The sequence below is a fragment of the Bombina bombina genome, chromosome 5 (assembly GCF_027579735.1).
Source record: "Bombina bombina isolate aBomBom1 chromosome 5, aBomBom1.pri, whole genome shotgun sequence".
Lineage (NCBI taxonomy): Eukaryota > Metazoa > Chordata > Amphibia > Anura > Bombinatoridae > Bombina > Bombina bombina.
Window position 1 is genome coordinate 176,750,148 of NC_069503.1, and position 20,102 is coordinate 176,770,249.

Below are 20,102 nucleotides of genomic sequence, written 5' to 3' on the forward strand. Positions count from 1 at the left end.
CTTGCTGTCAGTTCAAACAGTATCAGCTGTCTCCAATTGTAAATAATGTGCAATGTTCTTAAACAACTTGGTTATCCAATCACCACCTCTTTCCAAATGCACTTCCAAATTACAAACACACTTTGGTGCTGGGTGTGCTAATACAGTCTCTTTCCAATAGTATCGCTTTTTTTTTTTTTGTCACAGGATTAATTAAGCGTGTTAGTCTCCTCTAATTATATCTGACATTATCAGTGCAGGGAACCCTGTGCTCTTAATCACACACGTTCTCACCTGCTCCTTATCGATGTCTTGTCCGGCTGTTCCCCACCGGCAGGTACGCTGTTTTTGGTGCGTCTCAGGATACCGGGTAGCCTTTTTTGTCACACAACTCTTCTCAATTGCTCTGTGTGTAGTTGCAGGAGCTTCCTTTGTATGACAAAAATGCTTAAAAAACAATAGAATTTTAAAAATACATAGCTAAATAGAAAAATAAAAAACCTAGTGCCTTCATACTGAATCTTTTCAGAAACATTCTTGAAAACTCCATATAAAAATCTTATGCATCAAAACAACTTTTTATGGGGAGCCCACCAACCCACAGCTTTTTTAAGTGCCACCTGAATTTTCCAGCTTCTATTAGGTTGGCCAGTTGGGGAACCCAGCGCATCACTTCACACAAATTTTATTAAAATACGTCTATTTCCCAAAGACATACTCTGGATATGACGCTGAGCATGTGCACTCAACTTCTTTGGTCGACCATGGCGAGGCCTGTTCTGAGTGGAACCTATCCTGTGAAACCGTTGTATGGTCTTGCCCACCGTGCTGCAGCTCAGTTTTAGGGTCTTCTTGACAATCTTCTTATAGCCTAAGCCATCTTTATGTAGAGCAGCAATTCTTTTTTTCAGATCCTCAGAGAGTTCTTTGACATGAGGTGCCATGTTGAACTTCCAGTGACCAGTATGAGAGAGTGTGAGAGCGATAATACCAAATTTAACACACCTGCTCCCCAATCAAACCTGAGACCTTGTAACACTAACGAGTCACATGACACTGGGGAGGGAAAATGGCTAATTGGGCCCAATTTGGACATTTCCACTTAGGGGTGTACTCATTGTAGCAAAGTGTCATTTCTCCAGTGTTGTCACATGAAAATATATAATAAAATATTTACAAAAATGGGAGGGGTGTACTCACTTTTGTGAGATACTGTGTGTGTGTGTGTATGTATATATGTATGTATGTATGTGTGTGTGTGTATGTATGTTTATATATATATATATATATATATATATATATAATGTGTGTATATACAGACAGACATATACATGATTATGTCAATGGCGTATGTAAACTTTCAGATTAAGCATTTATATGACTACATCATACATTTGTGACTAAAGCTTTGCTGTTACGGCAGGTGAATCTTATGATGTCGACACAACTCCTTATTTGGAGATTGCAAATCAAACAGGAAGATCGCTTAAAATTCCTCAGGCTGAAAGGAAGGTGAGCATTATATATTTATATATCAAGTCATCCTATTTTTAACTAATTTTGTAATTTTATTAGGCTTACAAAATAAAGCAGGTCTAGATCATAAGAATTTAAAGGGACAGTATACACCTACTGTCATATGACTGCATGTAATATACATTACTATAAGGACGAATATGCACAGATACTAATATAAAAATCCAGTATAAAACCTTACTTAGAAGCACCCAGTCTAGCACTGTTGCTGAGGTTAGGCTGGGACACCTAGTGAAAGGGTCTGGAAAAACAAAAGGAGCGCAGACACCCCCCCTTCACTGCATATGGAAAGACATATAAAATAAACAGGAGCCAGCAGTACTGTGGGGCTTGGTTAGGAGTCTGAAAATCAGCACAATGTTATTAAAAGAATAAACAAAACTATACATTGTTACAAAAACACTTCCAGATGGGCTATATAAATGGATCATCTACAAAACATTAATGCAAAGAAAAATCTATTGTACAATGTCCCTTTAAGGTTTTCTCATAATGGGGTAAATAGTTCATATCTATCATACCAGGTCAATTTTTGTTAAAGAAAACACAAGAGGCTTAAGGGGTCAGTGAAGTATTTAAATTATTATGTCCCTTAAATTGGCTTTATCACCCTGTTCTGGAAAATACATTTAAAAAAAATCTGTGACTGAAGGATCTGGCTTGGAGGCTTCAGAAAACCTACAGCATTAAATGATTCAGGGAATGCTTATGCAACTTTTAATATGTCTGATAATGCAATTGCATTGCTGTTCATTGTGTGTCCGATGTCCCTTTGGTGTATGTCACAAATCTATATACTGGTGACATCATTTGGTATTATCAATAATAATTATACACTACACTTTAAAGATTTTAAAAATCTTCTCTTAAAAGCCAAAACTAGGAATATAAATATAATGAAACAACAATGTCCTATTTTAAAGGGACAGTCTAGTCAAAATTAAACTTTCATGATTCAGATAGGGCAATTTTAAACAACTTTCCAATTTACTTTAATCATCAAATTTGCTTTGTTCTCTTGGTATTTATTTATGAAAGCTAAACCTTGGTAGGCTCAAACTAATTTCTAAACCGTTAAGAACCACCTCTTAGCTGAGTGAATTTTGACAGTTTTTCACAGTTTGACAGAGCTAGTTCATGTGGGTCATATAGATAACATTGTGCTCCCTCCCGTGGTGTTATTTAGGAGTCTGCGCTGATTGGTTAAAATGCAGACCAGTCTGCAGATGCTTAGATACAAGGTAATAAGTTTATTAATATCACAGGTTTGGTTATGCAACAATGAGGAATGGGTAATAAAGAGATTATCTTTCTTTTTAAACAATAACATTTTTCAAATAGACTGTCCCTTTAAGCATCAGCTGCTTACAAATTATTTATAGCACAAAGAGGTGCAGAAACTTCAAAGAGAACAAAATGCAGCAATAGTGTGAGATTATAAACTAATATTCTATTCTGTATAGCAGCACTGTGTGTACTTGTTATATTGCCTGTGTTTATCCTCAGGCATTCTCTAGGGCAGAGCTTTCCAAACTTGTTATGTTGGTGACACACTTTTTAGACCTACATCATTTTGCGACACAGTAATTCAGTTGTAGCAAACAGGCGATTAAACTAAGTTGTTTTAAGAGATACGGACACATACATAAATGATATAATAACGAAATGTATTTACAAATAACAGTATGTATGTGCAAGACTTAAAAAAAAGTTTAATAACACCCATAGCTAATTACTATTTTAATGGGATGCATGAGGTTTATGGGATGAATATAGTTTCGGAATATTAGATAAAGACATTCGCATTTCATTATCAAGCATTTTTAAGTTTCCACTTCCTATCCATATATCAAGAGCAGGAGCAGTAATGCACTACTGGGAGCTAGCTGCAAAAATACCTAAACACTTTGACTTTTTATTGTTATCCGGTATTTGTAGACTGCCAACAGATTCCGCAGCGCTCAGCGTTTCTGCAGCTTAAATGCGTCTGCTCAGTGTTTAAGCTGCCGCCCTCAGAGCTCTGCGTGACTGACTGACTATTGCCCCCACTGCAAACACACTGCTGTCCCACTCACTGACTACACATGCAGTCATGAGCCGATTGAGGAGACTACATGTGCAGTCAGGAACCAATGTGCCACCAATGGGAATAGTTTCAGTTCCCGCTAAGCTGCGCCAATAGGTTAAGATGAGCTGTGACCCACTAGGTAATCGATTACGTGTCAACTACATGATATGCATAGCAGACAGACGTAAAGTGGGAAACCAAAAAGAACATTTAAAAATAATTTTAAATTTAAAAAAAAAAAAATTTGTGCTGAAGCAGGGACACACCTACACACTGCCGCCGACACACTAATGTGTCACGACACACAGTTTGGAAAGCACTGCTCTAGGGTAACCTACAACTCAGATTAAAACTTGTGACATGTAAGATGGTGAATAGCGTCCGTCGGCTAAACACCTGCTGAGTATGAAGTGATACTCACAAGAGGCTTTTTTCATAACATTTATAAATGGAAATACATATTGGTTTAAGTGCAGCAGAATCAGCTCAGCGTATTTATGCAACGCTGGCGTTCCTCAAGGGCATTCAAGGTTATTCAGTGGTAGTGTATAGTGCTGTTATATTGATTGCAATATTATTTTACAGTAGAACACTGTTTATGCACTTCTTATTCTTTAGATGTCTTAATAAAGGGACATAAAACCCAAACTTGTATTTTCATGATTCAGCTAGAGGATGCAATTTGATACAACTTTCTAATTTACTTCTATTATCAATTTTTCTTTGTTTTTTGTGTGTACCTTTTGTTGAAAAGCAGGGACATATGCTTAGGAGCGGCCCATTTCTGGGGCACTATATAACAGCAGTTTTGCTAGAATGTTATCTATTTGCAAGATCACTATATGGCAACACCATTTCCTGCCATATAGTGCTCCAGATGCCTACCTAGGTATCTCTTTAACACAGAATATCATGGGAGCAAAGCAAATTTAATAATAGAAGTCAATTGGAACCTTTTTAAAATTGGATGCTCTGTCTGAGTCAAAAAATATTTTTTTGGGCTTCCTTTAAAGGGATACTTCCTTTAGCAAAAATGCTTCTAATATAAGTTATTACTGTTTATCTGCAGCATACGCACATATCCTGTGAGGGCCGTGCACCAGTATTCAGACACCATTCCTGCTCAGAGAGTTGGCTGTGGTGTATATTGCTTCTAAACTGTTGACTCTCTGAGCAGGAATGGTGTTTGAATACTGGTGCACAAGCCCTCACAGGATATGTGCGTATGCTGCAGAATAACATTATACTTTATTAGCAAAAATGTTTCTTATTTAAGTTATTACTGTTATTTCAAATGCACTTATGCACATTTCATGTTTGCCCTTGCTATCCCTTTAACTCCTTGGCTACCGGAGATTCCTGCAATGTCATACAGCTAATAGGTTGATTCTAACCTATTCCTAAACCAGCAGAATTCCCATGGGACACCTGGAACTGCAGCATTTTGAAACTTTATTTGTAGTTTACAGCAATTCTACAGACTACCAGCTGACAGCCAGGTGAATTTTACAGGAACCAAAGGTTGTGAGAGCCAAAAAATGCAATTGCTTTTATTCTTAAAGGGACATGAAACCCAATTTTTTTTCTTGTGATTTAGAAAGAGCATGTAATTTTAAACAACGTTCTAATTTACTTCTATTATCTAATTTGCTTCATTCTCTTGATATCACTTGCTGAAAAGCATATCTAGATATGCTCAGAAGTTGCTGATTGGTTGCTGCACATAGAGGCCTTGTGTGATTGTCTCACACATGTGCATTGCTATTTCTTCAACAAAGGATATCTAAAGAATTGAGCAAATTAGATAATAGAAGTAAATTGGAAAGTTGTTTAAAATTGCATGCCCTATCTGAATCATGAAAGTTTAATTTTGACTAGGCTGTCCCTTTAAGCAACATAATAAGAACCACCAGCTTTCCTGTAATGGTAGAATGTGAGATGTGTGCGATATTTACTCAACATAACCTGTTGTTTTTTGTTTGTTTTTTCTTTGCCACATAATCCCATATTTAATAGTCATGGATAGAGCTGAGTGTTCTAATGACTTCTATCTGTGTCCATAGGCGCTAATGCTTGCAATGGGCTATCATGAACGAGGGAGAGCATTCCTTAAAAGAACAGAGTATGCTTTAGCATTGCCCTTTCTGTTGGATGCCGATAAGCATTTCTGGTAAGGGTTGAATTATTCTTATCTGTTTATAATTACTGTATATTTGGAAATAAGCTGGATAAACTCAAGTTAGCAAGTTTTGGTTTAAAGGATATTGGCCACTATTTGCTAAAAGCTTCCTCAGTCTCTGCAGTTTCTCTAGCTGCAACCCTTCCTGTATTGTTTTATGCAACCGATTCACTAAACATCAATACATTATCCGGTGAATCTGCTGAATAGAATAATGCAGCAATTGGTGAAGCTGGTAATGGCTTTTTAGTGAATCGTTATCACCATCATAATGTAAAATTCTTCTGTAGTAAAATAATTTATATTTACATACTTATTTTATGCATCTAATCTATTCCTATTAGTGCTAATATCCTATTTGCAAAAGGGTTTGTTGTATTAACATGCAGCATATAATTAAAGGGGCATAAAACATATATATATATATGCATCAGAAATAAAAGGGACGGTAAAGTTAGTTTTCTTTCATGATTTAGCTACAACATGCAATTTTAAACAATTTTCCACTTTACTTCTTTTGAAGTAAATAGAATGTTGTTTAAAAGTGTATTCAATATATCTGAAACGTGATATAAAAATTTTGGGTTTCATATTCCTTTAATCACTATATTGAACACAATATTTATACATTTAAAATGTTATTAATAGAAACTTTGCATTGTTTTATCAGTCCATAGATACATTCTCATTGAAAAGCCTCTTGAGTATTGTATTTTCATTAAACATAACATTAGCCATATTTTTGTCTCTAGTCTCTATAAACATGGTTCCATCTGGCATGATAATCTATCTGATCTTGTTAGCATAGAGCTCCTCTTTCTATTTGCTATCCGTTTGGAATATTTCAATATTGAGTGTATTTACCAACACTGGGTACAAAACCGAGAAATGTCTAATCTATTGTTTAACTGATCTTTGTTATGTTCAGATCTCATGTATTATTTTAAACATTTGTTATAGCAAGATAGGTTAATAATTCATATGATGCTGTATATTGAATTTATGTTTACCATTTCTTTAGTATACTCATCAGCCATTTATGGCATAGCTGAAATGCAACAGAAGTAGGTTTATATAGGTGTGTTCTTATTTCCAGCGAGTGTGGCACAGAGTTGCTGAATTCAGTGGACAATTATGCAGTTCTGCAGCTTGATATTGTGTGGTGCTTCTTCCGTCTGGAACAGTTAGATTGCTTGGATGATGCAGAAGCAAAGTTGGACATTGCCCAACAGTGTTTTAATAAATGCTATGGAGAGAATCATGAACGATTGGTCCATCTAAAGGTGAGTTATATGGCTAACATATTCGCAGTAATCTTTTTAACGTTTAACAATCGCCATTCCAGAAGGGCATATACAATTTGTAGTGATATTAAAATAACTGGAAGGCTACCAAAAATGTACATGGGTTAAAATAAAACGTCTTGATGTTAATATGTATAGCTTAGAGGAAAGAGGTGATATGATTGAAGCCTTGACGCATACAAAGGGGTTTATTAAAGCTGAGGATGTATTCAGCATACACAAAAAGAGCAATACCAGATTGCTTTCCCAAATATTTTGACTAGACTATTTAGACATTAGAGCTTTGCCTGTCAGCGTGATATATACTTTGTTTCATCTCACATTACAGTGGTAATTTGTATATATTCCACCATGATACTGTGCTTGTGAGTTTTTCTAACCAAACACAATTGTATTTCCTGTCCTTTAGAACTGTTATATCTAATGATGTGCTGCTGTCACTTTTGTGTACACATATTTGTCCTCTATGTACACTCCAGATAATCCTTCTCTTACATTCCTGCCGGTGTTTTTTTTACAGTCTCTTGCATAAAAACATTTTATGCTCATCTCTGGTCATGTAGTATGCTCTAGAAGGTTGTGGTTATCCACACGGGACATCTACCTCAAACAACACAGCACAGTCTGTTCATAATGCAGTGTAGGGTCATCTACCTCAGACAACACAGTACTGTTGTTTCATAATGCAGTGTAGGGTCATCTACCTCAGACAACACACCACTGTCTGTTCATAATGCAGTGTAGGGTCATCTACCTCAGACAAAACAGTACTGTTGTTTCATAATGCAGTGTAGGGTCATCTACCTCAGACAACACAGTACTGTTGTTTCATAATGCAGTGTAGGGTCATCTACCTCAGACAACACACCACTGTCATTTCATAATGCAGTTTAGGGAAATTTATATCTCAGACAACACACCACTGTTGGTTCATAATACAGTGAAGGGTCATCTACCTCAGACAACACACCACTGTCTCGTTCATAATGCAGTTTAGACTCTTCTACCTCAGACAACACACCACTGTTGGTTCATAATGCAGTGTAGGGTCATTTACCTCAGACAACACAGCACTGTTGGTTCTTAATGCAGTGTAGGGTTCTATTCCTCAGACAACACAGCACTGTCGGTTCATAATGCAGTGTAGGGTCATGTACCTCAGACAACACATCACTGTCGGTTCATAATGCAGTGTAGGGTCATCTACCTCAGACAACACAGCACTGTCGGTTCATAATGCAGTGTAGGGTTCTATTCCTCAGACAACACATCACTGTCGGTTCATAATGCAGTGTAGGGTCATGTACCTCAGACAACACAGCACTGTCGGTTCATAATGCAGTGTAGGGTCATGTACCTCAGACAACACAGCACTGTCGGTTCATAATGTAGTGTAGGGTTCTATTCCTCAGACAACACATCACTGTCGGTTCATAATGCAGTGTAGGGTCATGTACCTCAGACAACACAGCACTGTCGGTTCATAATGTAGTGTAGGGTCATCCAGTTACTTGCACTGGTCCTACTGGTCTTGGGTGCTTCCTGGTTTTATTTGTATAAGGTGATTTATTAATGAATCATTATGCATGTCTATAAATAAAATCTAACAATTATAATTTTTTAGTAGTATTAAAATCTGTTTAAAATATAAGTGCACTTGTATCCAAATAGTGATTTAATATTAGTGTTGCTAATATTTATTCTTAATGTCTCTTATACTATATCTTGCATAAATGATACATTTTTCCTTTCTTTCACCCTTTATCTTTTCTATTTCCCCCTAAATGTGTCTGAGTTGGAAATCAATTACAAAATAATCTTAAGTGACTCCTGTTTTCTTTTACCAGTGGGTATGTGAAAATGTATTAACTTCAATTATTTTCATTCCCCTTATTGTATCTATAGGTCCTGAATCTTCTCTTGACTGGAAGTTCTGTGCCCAGTTATTTTTTTTTTTTTTCTATTTTCCCATCTTCACTTTCTGTAGAATACTTATCTAAGATATCAATCAACAATGAAACATTTCCTTAGTGAATATAAAGGCTGAGCATTTCAACTAATATTACTACCCAATCTATTCCTGTGTTTTAAACCTGTGTATGTACAAACAATTTAACAATGTAATCAAGTTTTTGTATTTGACTTCAGTAAGAGTTATATGCTTGGGCACTAACTTTATTCCTTAAAGGGGCACTAAATGTTGAAAATGTCAAAAAGGTTTGTTTAATAATTGCAACGACACATATCATGCTTTGCTATGAAGAACTGAAATTGGAAAGTTTACTGCATCCTTTGGTTGCTTGTCTGCTTTTTTTGATTTTCTTTCTCCCAGTTGTTCCTTGATTGTAGCCAATTAGGTGCTATAGCACTGCCCCACTGAACAAAAGCACAGGTCACTGCCCTGCATTAGTGTCTCTTCTCACTGGTGGGTTGCCGACCTGATTGTAAACATACCTGCATTAAAATGTTTGGTGTAATATATATTATTTTCTTTCTAATGACACGGTGAGTCCACGGATCATCATAATTACTATTGGGAATATCACTCCTGGCCTGCAGGAGGAGGCAAAGAGCACCACAGTCAAAGCTGTTAAATACCACTCCCCTTACCCACAACCCCCAGTCATTCTCTTTGCTTGTAGTGCATGGAGGTGGTAAAGTTAGGTGTCTGATTTTTCAAGAGTTTTTTTTTATTTTTTAAACAGAGCAAGTTTTTTTTTTTTTCTTGGGGGTCAGTCTCTTCAGTAGAGCTGTGGTGGCTTTTAAGCTTTTGGGAACTTAGGGGGTATAATCCCCTCTGCGCCTCCAAGGATGTGATGCTGCCATTTTTGGTTAAAGACTATGTTGGTTTATTTAGTCTTTTTTCCTTTGCCTACAGGTCCATGAGAGGAAGGAATCTTTTCAAGCCTGGTTAGCTGCCTTGCTGCCTGGCAGTCTGGAGGTAAGTGCTATTTTTCTTTTTCTTCTGTGTGCACAGGAAAAACTATAGCACTTATGGGGTTAATCCTGCTTGTGTGCAGGTATTTTTTTCTGGGCACTGTGTGAGGATGGCTCTGTTAGGGACATACTTTAATTTTTGGCTGAATATATGGAGTCAAGTTATATGTAAATGTATTTTGCATATATTAGGGCTTGTTTTTTACGATGCTGTTTGTGCGCAGTTTGGTAGCGTATTTTGTTATTCTCCCGGCGGCGTTTTTCATTTAAGTACTTAATGTTGGCCGGGAGGGAGTGAGGCACGCCCACGATGGGCGGAGTTGTATTCGGCGCAAGTTTTTCGCGCACCTTGCAGTCTGTATTTTCCAGGGAGACTGTTGTCCAGGAGCCTCCTGTTCAAGCTGTAATGCAGCTTTCTCCCCAATCTCAATCCTCTTCACATGCAGTGCCCTGCGTTTCATCTAAAGTTGTTTTTTCTTTGCAGGATATGGCTACTCATATACCCTCTGCTGTAACTGAGGTGTTGTCTGCTTTTCCTGTGTTACAGGGTAAGCGTAAAAGGAGTTCTGAGTCTGTTGCAACTCTGTCTAATGTTTATTCTCAAAGGATTGAGGAAGAAGATATTTCAGTAGCGTCTGAAGGTGAGATTTCAGACTCTGATAGTGTGTCTCTTTTGGCTGATTCTGAGGTGGTTTCTTTCAGAATTAAGCTGGAGCACCTCCGTTTGTTACTCAGGGAGGTGTTAGCTACTTTAGATGACTCTGATTCTACGGTCATAGTTACTCCCATGAAGGCTAGTAAGCTTAACAAGTTTTTTGAAGTTCCTTCTGTGGCAGAGGTTTTTCCTGTTCCAGATCGTGTTTCAGAAATTATTTCTCGGGAGTGGGAGAAGCCTGGTATTCCTTTTTCCCCCTCTCCAATTTTTAGGAAGATGTTTCCTATTGAGGACTCTATTAAGGAATCTTGGCAGACGGTTCCTAAGGTAGAGGGAGCTATTTCCACTTTACCTAAGAGGACTACTATTCCTATTGAGGATAGTTGTTCTTTTAAGGATCCCATGGATAAGAAATTAGAAGCTTTGCTTAAAAGGGTGTATGTTCACCAGGGGTTCCAGTGGCAACCTGCTGCATGTATTGCTACACTTACCAGTGCGGCTGCATATTGGTTTGACTAATCGCTCTGGCTCCTGATGTGTGATTATTTTAGCATTTCATGTTTCTGTCTGATTCCTGGAACCCTGACATCCCCATCCATTCTCTCTCTCTTCTGAGCAGACGGTCTTTTCATCCCGGGGAGTGGGAGCTTCATCTGGAGGCGTTTTCCAGTTTGATTCTCAAATGGAGTCTTCCGGAATTGGATCTTAAGGCATCTCGTCACAATGCCAAGCTTCCGAAGTATGGATCGAGGTCAAGGGACCCTCATGCTGTTCTAATAGATGCCCTAGCAGTTCCTTGGAAGTTCAGTCTAGCATATGTGTTTCCTCCGTTTGCTCTTCTTCCTCGGGTCATTGCTCGGATCAGACAACAGAGGGTGTCAGTGATTCTCATTGCTCCGGCTTGGCCTCGCAGGATCTGGTTTGCAGATCAGGTGGAGATGTCATCGTCTCCACCGTGGAGTCTTCCGTTAAGGAAGGACCTTCTACTTCAGGGGCCCTTCCTTCATCCAAATCTCATTTCTCTGAAGCTGACTGCTTGGAGGTTGAACGCTTGATTCTATCTAAGCGAGGATTTTTGAGGCTATGATTCAGGCGCGTAAGCCTGTGACTAGAACGATTTATTACAAGATATGGCATAAATATCTGTATTGGTGTGAATCTAAGGGCTACTCTTGGAGTAGTTAGGATTCCTAGGATTTTGTCTTTTCTCCAGGAGGGTCTGGAGAAAGGTTTGTCTGCTAGTACCCTGAAGGGTCAAATTTCTGCTTTATCTATTTTGTTGCATAAACGCCTGGCGGATGTGCCAGATGTTCAGTCTTTTCCTCAGGCCTTGGTTAGAATTCGGCCTATGTTTAAGTTTGCGACTCCTCCTTGGAGTCTTAATTTAGTTCTCAGAGTTCTTCAACAGGCTCCGTTTGAGCCTATGCATTCTTTGGATATTAAGTTGTTAACCTGGAAGGTTTTGTTTTTGGTTGCTATCTCTTCGGCTCGAAGGTTTTCGGAGCTCTCTGCGTTGCAATGTGAGTCTCCTTTCCTTATTTTTCATTCTTATAAGGTGGTACTTCATACTGCTTTAGGTTTTCTTCCCAAGGTTATTTCTGATAAATATTAATCAAGAGATTGTTGTTCCTTCTTTGTGTCCTAATCCTCCTTCTCAAAAGGAACATTTGTTGCACAATTTGGATGTAGTTCTTGCATTGAAATATTATTTGCAGGCGACTAAGGATTTTCGCCAGTCTTCTTCTTCTTTATTTGTGTTTTTTTGTGGAAAACGTAAAGGTCAGAAAGCTGCGGCTACCTCTCTTATTGGTTGAGGAGTGTTATTCGCTTGTCAGCAGCTGGACAGCAGCCTCCTGAGAAAATCGCAGCTCATTCCATGAGGGCTGTTTATTTTACTTGGGCTTTCAACAATGGGGCTTCTGTAGATAAGATTTGCAAGGCTGCTACTTGGTCATCTCTACACACTTTTTCTAAATTTTACAAATTTGATACTTTTGCTTCTGCTGAGGCTGTTTTTGGGAGAAAGGTTCTTCAAGCAGTGGTGCCAGTTTAGGCTAATTGTCTTGTCCCTTCCTTATTATCCATGTCCTCTAGCTTGGGTATTGATTCCCAATAGTAATTATGATGATCCGTGGACTCACCGTGTTGTTAGAAAGAAAATTAAATTCATGCTTACCTGATAAATTTGTTTCTTTCTTGACACGGTGAGTCTACGGCCCCGCCCTGTATTTTCAGACAGTTTATTTTTTCTTAAACCTCGGGCACCTCTGCACCTTATATTACTTTCCTTTCTCCTTTCCCTTTGGTCGAATGACTGGGGGTTGTGGGTAAGGGGAGTGGTATTTAACAGCTTTGGCTGTGGTGCTCTTTGCCAGCTATTCCCAATAGTAATTATGATGATCCGTGAACTCACCGTGTCAAGTAAGAAACAAATTATCTTTATTTCATTTTTACTTTTTTTTATTTTAATCTACTATTTTTAATCTACTATTTTACTATTTTACTATTTTACCTTAAAGAGAAACAAAATTTAATTAAAAAAAACACTAGGCAGTGGGTTCATAATTTTAAAAATATTGTACATTTATTTTATTTGCTTAATTTGTACAGGGTCAAATACTTCTTGTCACAGCCCCACAGGGGAGGGGCTGGGGGCTGTACAGGAAGGCAAAGTTGCAATTGTCCTTTGAAGTGTTGCTAGGAGACATCTAACCTAGCTGCAATCATTGTGTTGCCCATGCTCTGTAGAGGACTTTTGCTGTAAAAATCATGTGACAGTAGAAGTTAAGTTCTGTAATGGTAGATCTCTTATCTAGCTGCAGGCAGTGGCTACACTGAGAATTGCTCATTTAGCAAGAATTGCTCATTTGCTGTTTTTTTTAACACAATCTGTTTCTTTTTATCTCTACTTTGATTTAACATATATTTTTTTCTACTAAAGGAGCACTATTTCATATCCCTTTAACATTTTCCCTAGTTTCTAATTAATTTTCTTTAAACGACCTGAGGGAATCAAATATGTTAACCATGATTCATTATATGATAATGAACCAATATTTAAGAAAGAAGTAAACATCCACTTTTTAAGTTGAATGCACACAGATGTTAAAGGGATATAAAGTGAAAAAAGGCTCTACTATGTTAGAGCATTTTATTATTGCTTGCATATAACTGTGTTTAACTGCTACAAAGGGATTAAACACATAGTTAAAGTCAGCTTCAGAGCAGCAGTGCACTACTGGGAGATATCTTAACACATCTGATAAGCCAAGCACCAGTAGTGTAGGATATGTACATATTATTTTCAATAAAGCATACAAAAAGAACAAAATAAACATGTAAGTGAACTTAAGTGTCTTAAAATGGCATGCTCTATCTGATTTGTGCAAGTTTAATTTTGACTTTCATATCCCTTTAAATTTGTGTTCCACAAATCCCAAAATAAACTTTTCCAAAAAACTCACTATCTATCAATTTACTAAGATATTTTAATTTATAATAGGCTCCCTGAATACACATTCCAATAACAACCATAGTACATGTATAATTCACGTATTTGTGCAATAATCATTTGGTTGGAGAAATCCAATTTTTGTGAATATTACATTGTGACTTTCCTATTTTCAAGTTTCCCTTGAAGGCTTCTGTTGTGTGTGAAGAAATAAACTCAGAATGGGTCTTTATCTCACCCCTTGTTTTTCATGGATCTCCTCTTTCCTATTTTCTTCCTCCCACTGGACTGTTACTGGGCAGCACAGCCGCATGACGGGCCATTGGACTGTTACTGGCCAGCACAGCCGCATGACTGACCACTGGACTGTTACTGGGCAGCACAGCCGCATGACGGACCACTGGACTGTTACTGGGCAGCACAGCCGCATGACGGGCCACTGGACTGTTACTGGCCAGCACAGCCGCATGACTGACCACTGGACTGTTACTGGGCAGCACAGCCGCATGACGGACCACTGGACTGTTACTGGGCAGTACAGCCGCATGACGGACCACTGGATTGTTACTGGGCAGCACAGCCGCATGACGGACCACTGGATTGTTACTGGCCAGCACAGCCGCATGACGGACCACTGGACTGTTACCGCATGACGGACCACTGGACTGTTACTGGGCAGTACAGCCGCATGACGGACCACTGGACTGTTACTGGGCAGCACAGCCACATGACGGACCAATGGACTGTTACTGGGCAGTACAGCCGCATGACGGACCACTGGACTGTTACTGGGCAGCACAGCCACATGACGGACCACTGGACTGTTACTGGGCAGCACAGCCGCATGACGGACCGTTGGACTGTTACTGGGCAGCACAGCCGCATGACGGACCACTGGACTGTTACTGGGCAGCACAGCCGGATGACGGACCACTGGACTGTTACTGGGCAGCACAGCTGCATGACGGACCACTGGACTGTTACTGGGCAGCACAGCCGCATGACGGACCACTGGACTGTTACTGGGCAGCACAGCCGCATGACGGACCACTGGACTGTTACTGGGCAGCACAGCCGCATGACAGACCACTGGACTGTTACTGGGCAGCACAGCCGCATGACGGACCACTGGATTGTTACTGGGCAGCACAGCCGCATGACGGACCACTGGATTGTTACTGGGCAGCACAGCCGCATGACGGACCACTGGACTGTTACTGGGCAGCACAGCCGCATGACGGACCACTGGACTGTTACTGGGCAGCACAGCCGCATGACGGACCACTGGATTGTTACTGGGCAGCACAGCCGCATGACGGACCACTGGATTGTTACTGGCCAGCACAGCCGCATGACGGACCACTGGACTGTTACCGCATGACGGACCACTGGACTGTTACTGGGCAGCACAGCCACATGACGGACCACTTGACTGTTACTGGGCAGCACAGCCGCATGACGGACCACTGGACTGTTACCGCATGACGGACCACTGGACTGTTACTGGGCAGCACAGCCACATGACGGACCACTGGACTGTTACCGCATGACGGACCACTGGACTGTTACTGGGCAGCACAGCCACATGACGGACCACTGGACTGTTACTGGGTAGCACAGCCGCATGACGGACCACTGGACTGTTACTGGGTAGCACAGCCGAATGACGGACCACTGGACTGTTACCGCATGACGGACCACTTGACTGTTACTGGGCAGCACAGCCGCATGACGGGCCACTGGACTGTTACTGGGCAGCACAGCCGCATGACGGACCACTGGACTGTTACTGGGCAGCACAGCCGCATGACGGACCACTGGACTGTTACTGGGCAGTACAGCCGCATGACAGACCACTGGACTGTTACTGGGCAGCACAGCCACATGACAGACCAATGGACTGTTACTGGGCAGTACAGCCGCATGACGGACCACTGGACTGTTACCGCATGACGGACCACTGGACTGTTACTGGGCAGCACAGCCGCATGACGGACCGTTGGACTGTTACTGGGCAGCACAGCCACATGACGGACCACTGGACTGTTACTGGGCAGCACAGCCGGATGACGGACCACTGGACTGTTACTGGGCAGCACAGCCGCATGACGGACCACTGGACTGTTACTGGGCAGCACAGCCGCATGACGGACCACTGGACTGTTACTGGGCAGCACAGCCGCATGACGGACCACTGGACCTTTTAATGATTTCTGGTCTGAGAAAATATGTTTGTTGGCAAATAAAATATTCGCCTAGATTTAGAGTTCTGCGGCCAAAGGGGTGCGTTAGCTACGCATGCTTTTTTTCCCCCGCACCTTTTAAATACCGCTGGTATTTAGAGTTCACAGAAGGGCTGTGTTAGGCTCCAAAAAGGGAGCGTATAGCATAATTTACCGCCACTGCAACTCTAAATACCAGCGGTGCTTATGGACGCGGCCAGCTTCAAAAACGTGCTCGTGCACGATTTCCCCATAGGAAACAATGGGGCAGTTTGAGCTGAAAAAAAACCTAACACCTGAAAAAAGCAGCGTTCAGCTCCTAACGCAGCCCCATTGTTTCCTATGGGGAAACACTTCCTAAGTGTGCACCTAATACCCTAACATGTACCCCAAGTCTAAACACCCCTAACCTTACACTTATTAACCCCTAATCTGCCGCCCCCGCTATCGCTGACCCCTGCATATTATTTTTAACACCTAATCTGCCGCTCCGTACACCGCCGCAACCTACATTATAACTATGTACCCCTAATCTGCTGCCCCTAACACCGCCGACCCCTATATTATATTTATTAACCCCTAATCTGCCGCCCCCAACGTCGCCGCCACCTACCTGCAATTATTAACCCCTAATCTGCCGACCGGACCTCGCCGCAACTCTAATAAATGTATTAACCCCTAATCCGCCTCACTCCCGCCTCAAAAACCCTATAATAAATAGTATTAACCCCTAATCTGCCCTCCCTAACATCGCCGACACCTAACTTCAAGTATTAACCCCTAATCTGCCGACCGGACCTCACCGCTACTCTAATAAATGTATTAACCCCTAAAGCTAAGTCTAACCCTAACACCCCCCTAAATTAAATATAATTTTATCTAACGAAATAAAATAAATCTTATTAAATAAATTATTCCTATTTAAAGCTAAATACTTACCTGTAAAATAAACCCTAATATAGCTACAATATAACGAATAATTATATTGTAGCTATTTTAGGATTAATATTTATTTTACAGGCAACTTTGTATTTATTTTAACCAGGTACAATAGCTATTAAATAGTTAATAACTATTTAATAGCTACCTAGTTAAAATAAATACAAAATTACCTGTAAAATAAATCCTAACCTAAGTTACAATTAAACCTAACACTACACTATCATTAAATAAATTAAATACAAATACCTACAAATAAATACACTAACTAAAGTACAAAAAATAAAAAAGAACTAAGTTACAAAAAATAAAAAAATAATTTACAAACATTATAAAAAAATTACAACAATTTTAAGATAATTACACCTACTCTAAGCCCCCTAATAAAATAACAAAGCCCCCTAAAATAAAAATTGAAAAGCTCTATTACCTTACCAGCCCTTAAAAGGGCCTTTTGCGGGGCATGCCCCAAAGAATTCTGCTCTTTTGCCTGTAAAAAAAAACATACAATACTCCCCCCCAACATTACAACCCACCACCCACATACCCCTAATCTAACCCAAACCCCCCTTAAATAAACCTAACACTAAGCCCCTGAAGATCTTCCTACCTTGTCTTCACCACGCCGGGTATCACCGATCCGTCCAGAAGAGGCCCCGAAGTCTTCCTCCTATCCGGGCGATGTCTTCATCCAAGTGGGGGCTGAAGAGGTCCATCATCCGGCTGAAGTCTTCATCCAAGCGGGGGCTGAAAAGGTCCATCATCCAGCTGAAGTCTTCAATCTTCTTTCTTCCGGCTCCATCTTCATCCCGCCGACGCGGAACATCCATCCTGGCCAACGACTTCCCGACGAATGACGGTTCCTTTATGGGACGTCATCCAAGATGGTGTCCCTCGAATTCCGATTGGCTGATAGGATTCTATCAGCCAATCGGAATTAAGGTACGAAAATTCTGATTGGCTGATGGAATCAGCCAATCAGATTCAAGTACAATGCGATTATCAGCCAATCGGATTGAACTTGAATCTGATTGGCTGATTCAATCAGCCAATCAGAATTTTCCTACCTTAATTCCGATTGACTGATAGAATCCTATCAGCCAATCGGAATTTGAGGGACGCCATCTTGGATGACGTCCCTTAAAGGAACCGTCATTCGTCGGGAAGTCGTCGGCCAGGATGGATGTTCCGCGTCGGCGGGATGAAGATGGAGCCGGAAGATAGAAGATTGAAGATGCCGCTTGATAGAAGACTTCAGCCGGATGATGGACCTCTTCAGCCCCCGCTTGGATGAAGACTTCAGCCGGATGATGGACCTCTTCAGCCCGATGATGGACCTCTTCAGCCCCCACTTGGATGAAGACATCGCCCGGATAGGAGGAAGACTTCGGAGCCTCTTCTGGACGGATCGGTGATACCCGGCGTGGTGAAGATAAGGTAGGAAGATCTTCAGGGTCTTAGTGTTAGGTTCATTTAAGGGGGGTTTGGGTTAGATTAGGGGTATGTGGGTGGTGGGTTGTAATGTTGGGGGGGTATTGTATGTTTTTTATTACAGGCAAAAGAGCAGAATTCTTTGGGGCATGCCCCGCAAAAGGCCCTTTTAAGGGCTGGTAATGTAAAAGAGCTTTTCAATTTTTATTTTAGAATAGGGTAGGGCATTTTTTTATTTTGGGGGGCTTTGTTATTTTATTAGGGGGCTTAGAGTAGGTGTAATTAGCTTAAAATTGTTGTAATATTTTTATAATGTTTGTAAATTATTTTTTATTTTTTGTAACTTAGTTCTTTTTTTATTTTTTGTACTTTAGTTAGTTGATTTAATTGTATTTATTTGTAGGTATTTGTATGTAATTAATTTATTGATAGTGTAGTGTTAGGTTTAATTGTAACTTAGGTTAGGATTTATTTTACAGGTAATTTTGTAATTATTTTAACTAGGTAGCTATTAAATAGTTCTTAACTATTTAATAGCTATTGTACCTGGTTAAAATAAATACAAAGTTGCCTGTAAAATAAATATTAATCCTAAAATAGCTACAATATAATTATTATTTATATTGTAGCTATATTAGGGTTTATTTAACAGGTAAGTACTTAGCTTTAAATTCGAATAATTTATTTAATAAGATTTATTTTATTTCGTTAGATAAAAATTATATTTAACTTAGGGGGGTCTTAGGGTTAGACTTAGCTTTAGGGGTTAATAAATTTATTAGCGTAATGGCGAGGTCCGGTCGGCAGATTAGGGGTTAATACTTGAAGTTAGGTGTCGGCGATGTTAGGGAGGGCAGATTAGGGGTTAATACTATTTATTATAGGGTTTTTGAGGCGGGAGTGAGGCGGATTAGGGGTTAATAACTTTATTATAGTAGCGGTGAGGTCCGGTCGGCAGATTAGGGGTAAATAAGTGTAGGTAAGGTGGCGGCGACGTTGGGGGGGGGCAGATTAGGGGTTAATAAATATTATGTAGGGGTCGGCGGTGTTAGGGGCAGCAGATTAGGGGTACATAGGGATAATGTAGGTTGCAGCGGTGTGCGGTCGGCAGATTAGGGGTTAAAAAAAATTATTAGAGTGGCGGCGATGTGGGGGGGCCTCGGTTTAGGGGTACATAGGTAGTTTATGGGTGTTAGTGTACTTTAGAGCACAGTAGTTAAGAGCTTTATGAACCGGCGTTAGCCCAGAAAGCTCTTAACTACTGACTTTTTTCTGCGGCTGGAGTCTTGTCGTTAGATTTCTAACGCTCACTTCAGCCAAGACTCTAAATACCGGCGTTAGAAAGATTCCATTGAAAAGATAGGATACGCAAATGGCGTAGGGGGATCTGCGGTATGGAAA

The 20,102-nt window shown here is 40.2% G+C and overlaps 1 protein-coding gene across 3 annotated transcripts in view; it reads left to right on the forward strand.

Annotated features, from left to right (window-relative positions):
• NUB1 (negative regulator of ubiquitin like proteins 1) overlaps window positions 1-20,102 on the forward strand; it is a 275,592-nt gene that overhangs the window by 148,014 nt on the left and 107,476 nt on the right. For all 3 annotated transcript variants that reach the window (XM_053713794.1, XM_053713795.1, XM_053713793.1), the window contains exons 7-9: window positions 1,403-1,491; window positions 5,647-5,753; window positions 6,859-7,045. In XM_053713794.1, coding sequence (XP_053569769.1) covers window positions 1,403-1,491; window positions 5,647-5,753; window positions 6,859-7,045 — 383 coding nt within the window. The remainder of the gene's footprint in view (window positions 1-1,402; window positions 1,492-5,646; window positions 5,754-6,858; window positions 7,046-20,102) is intronic.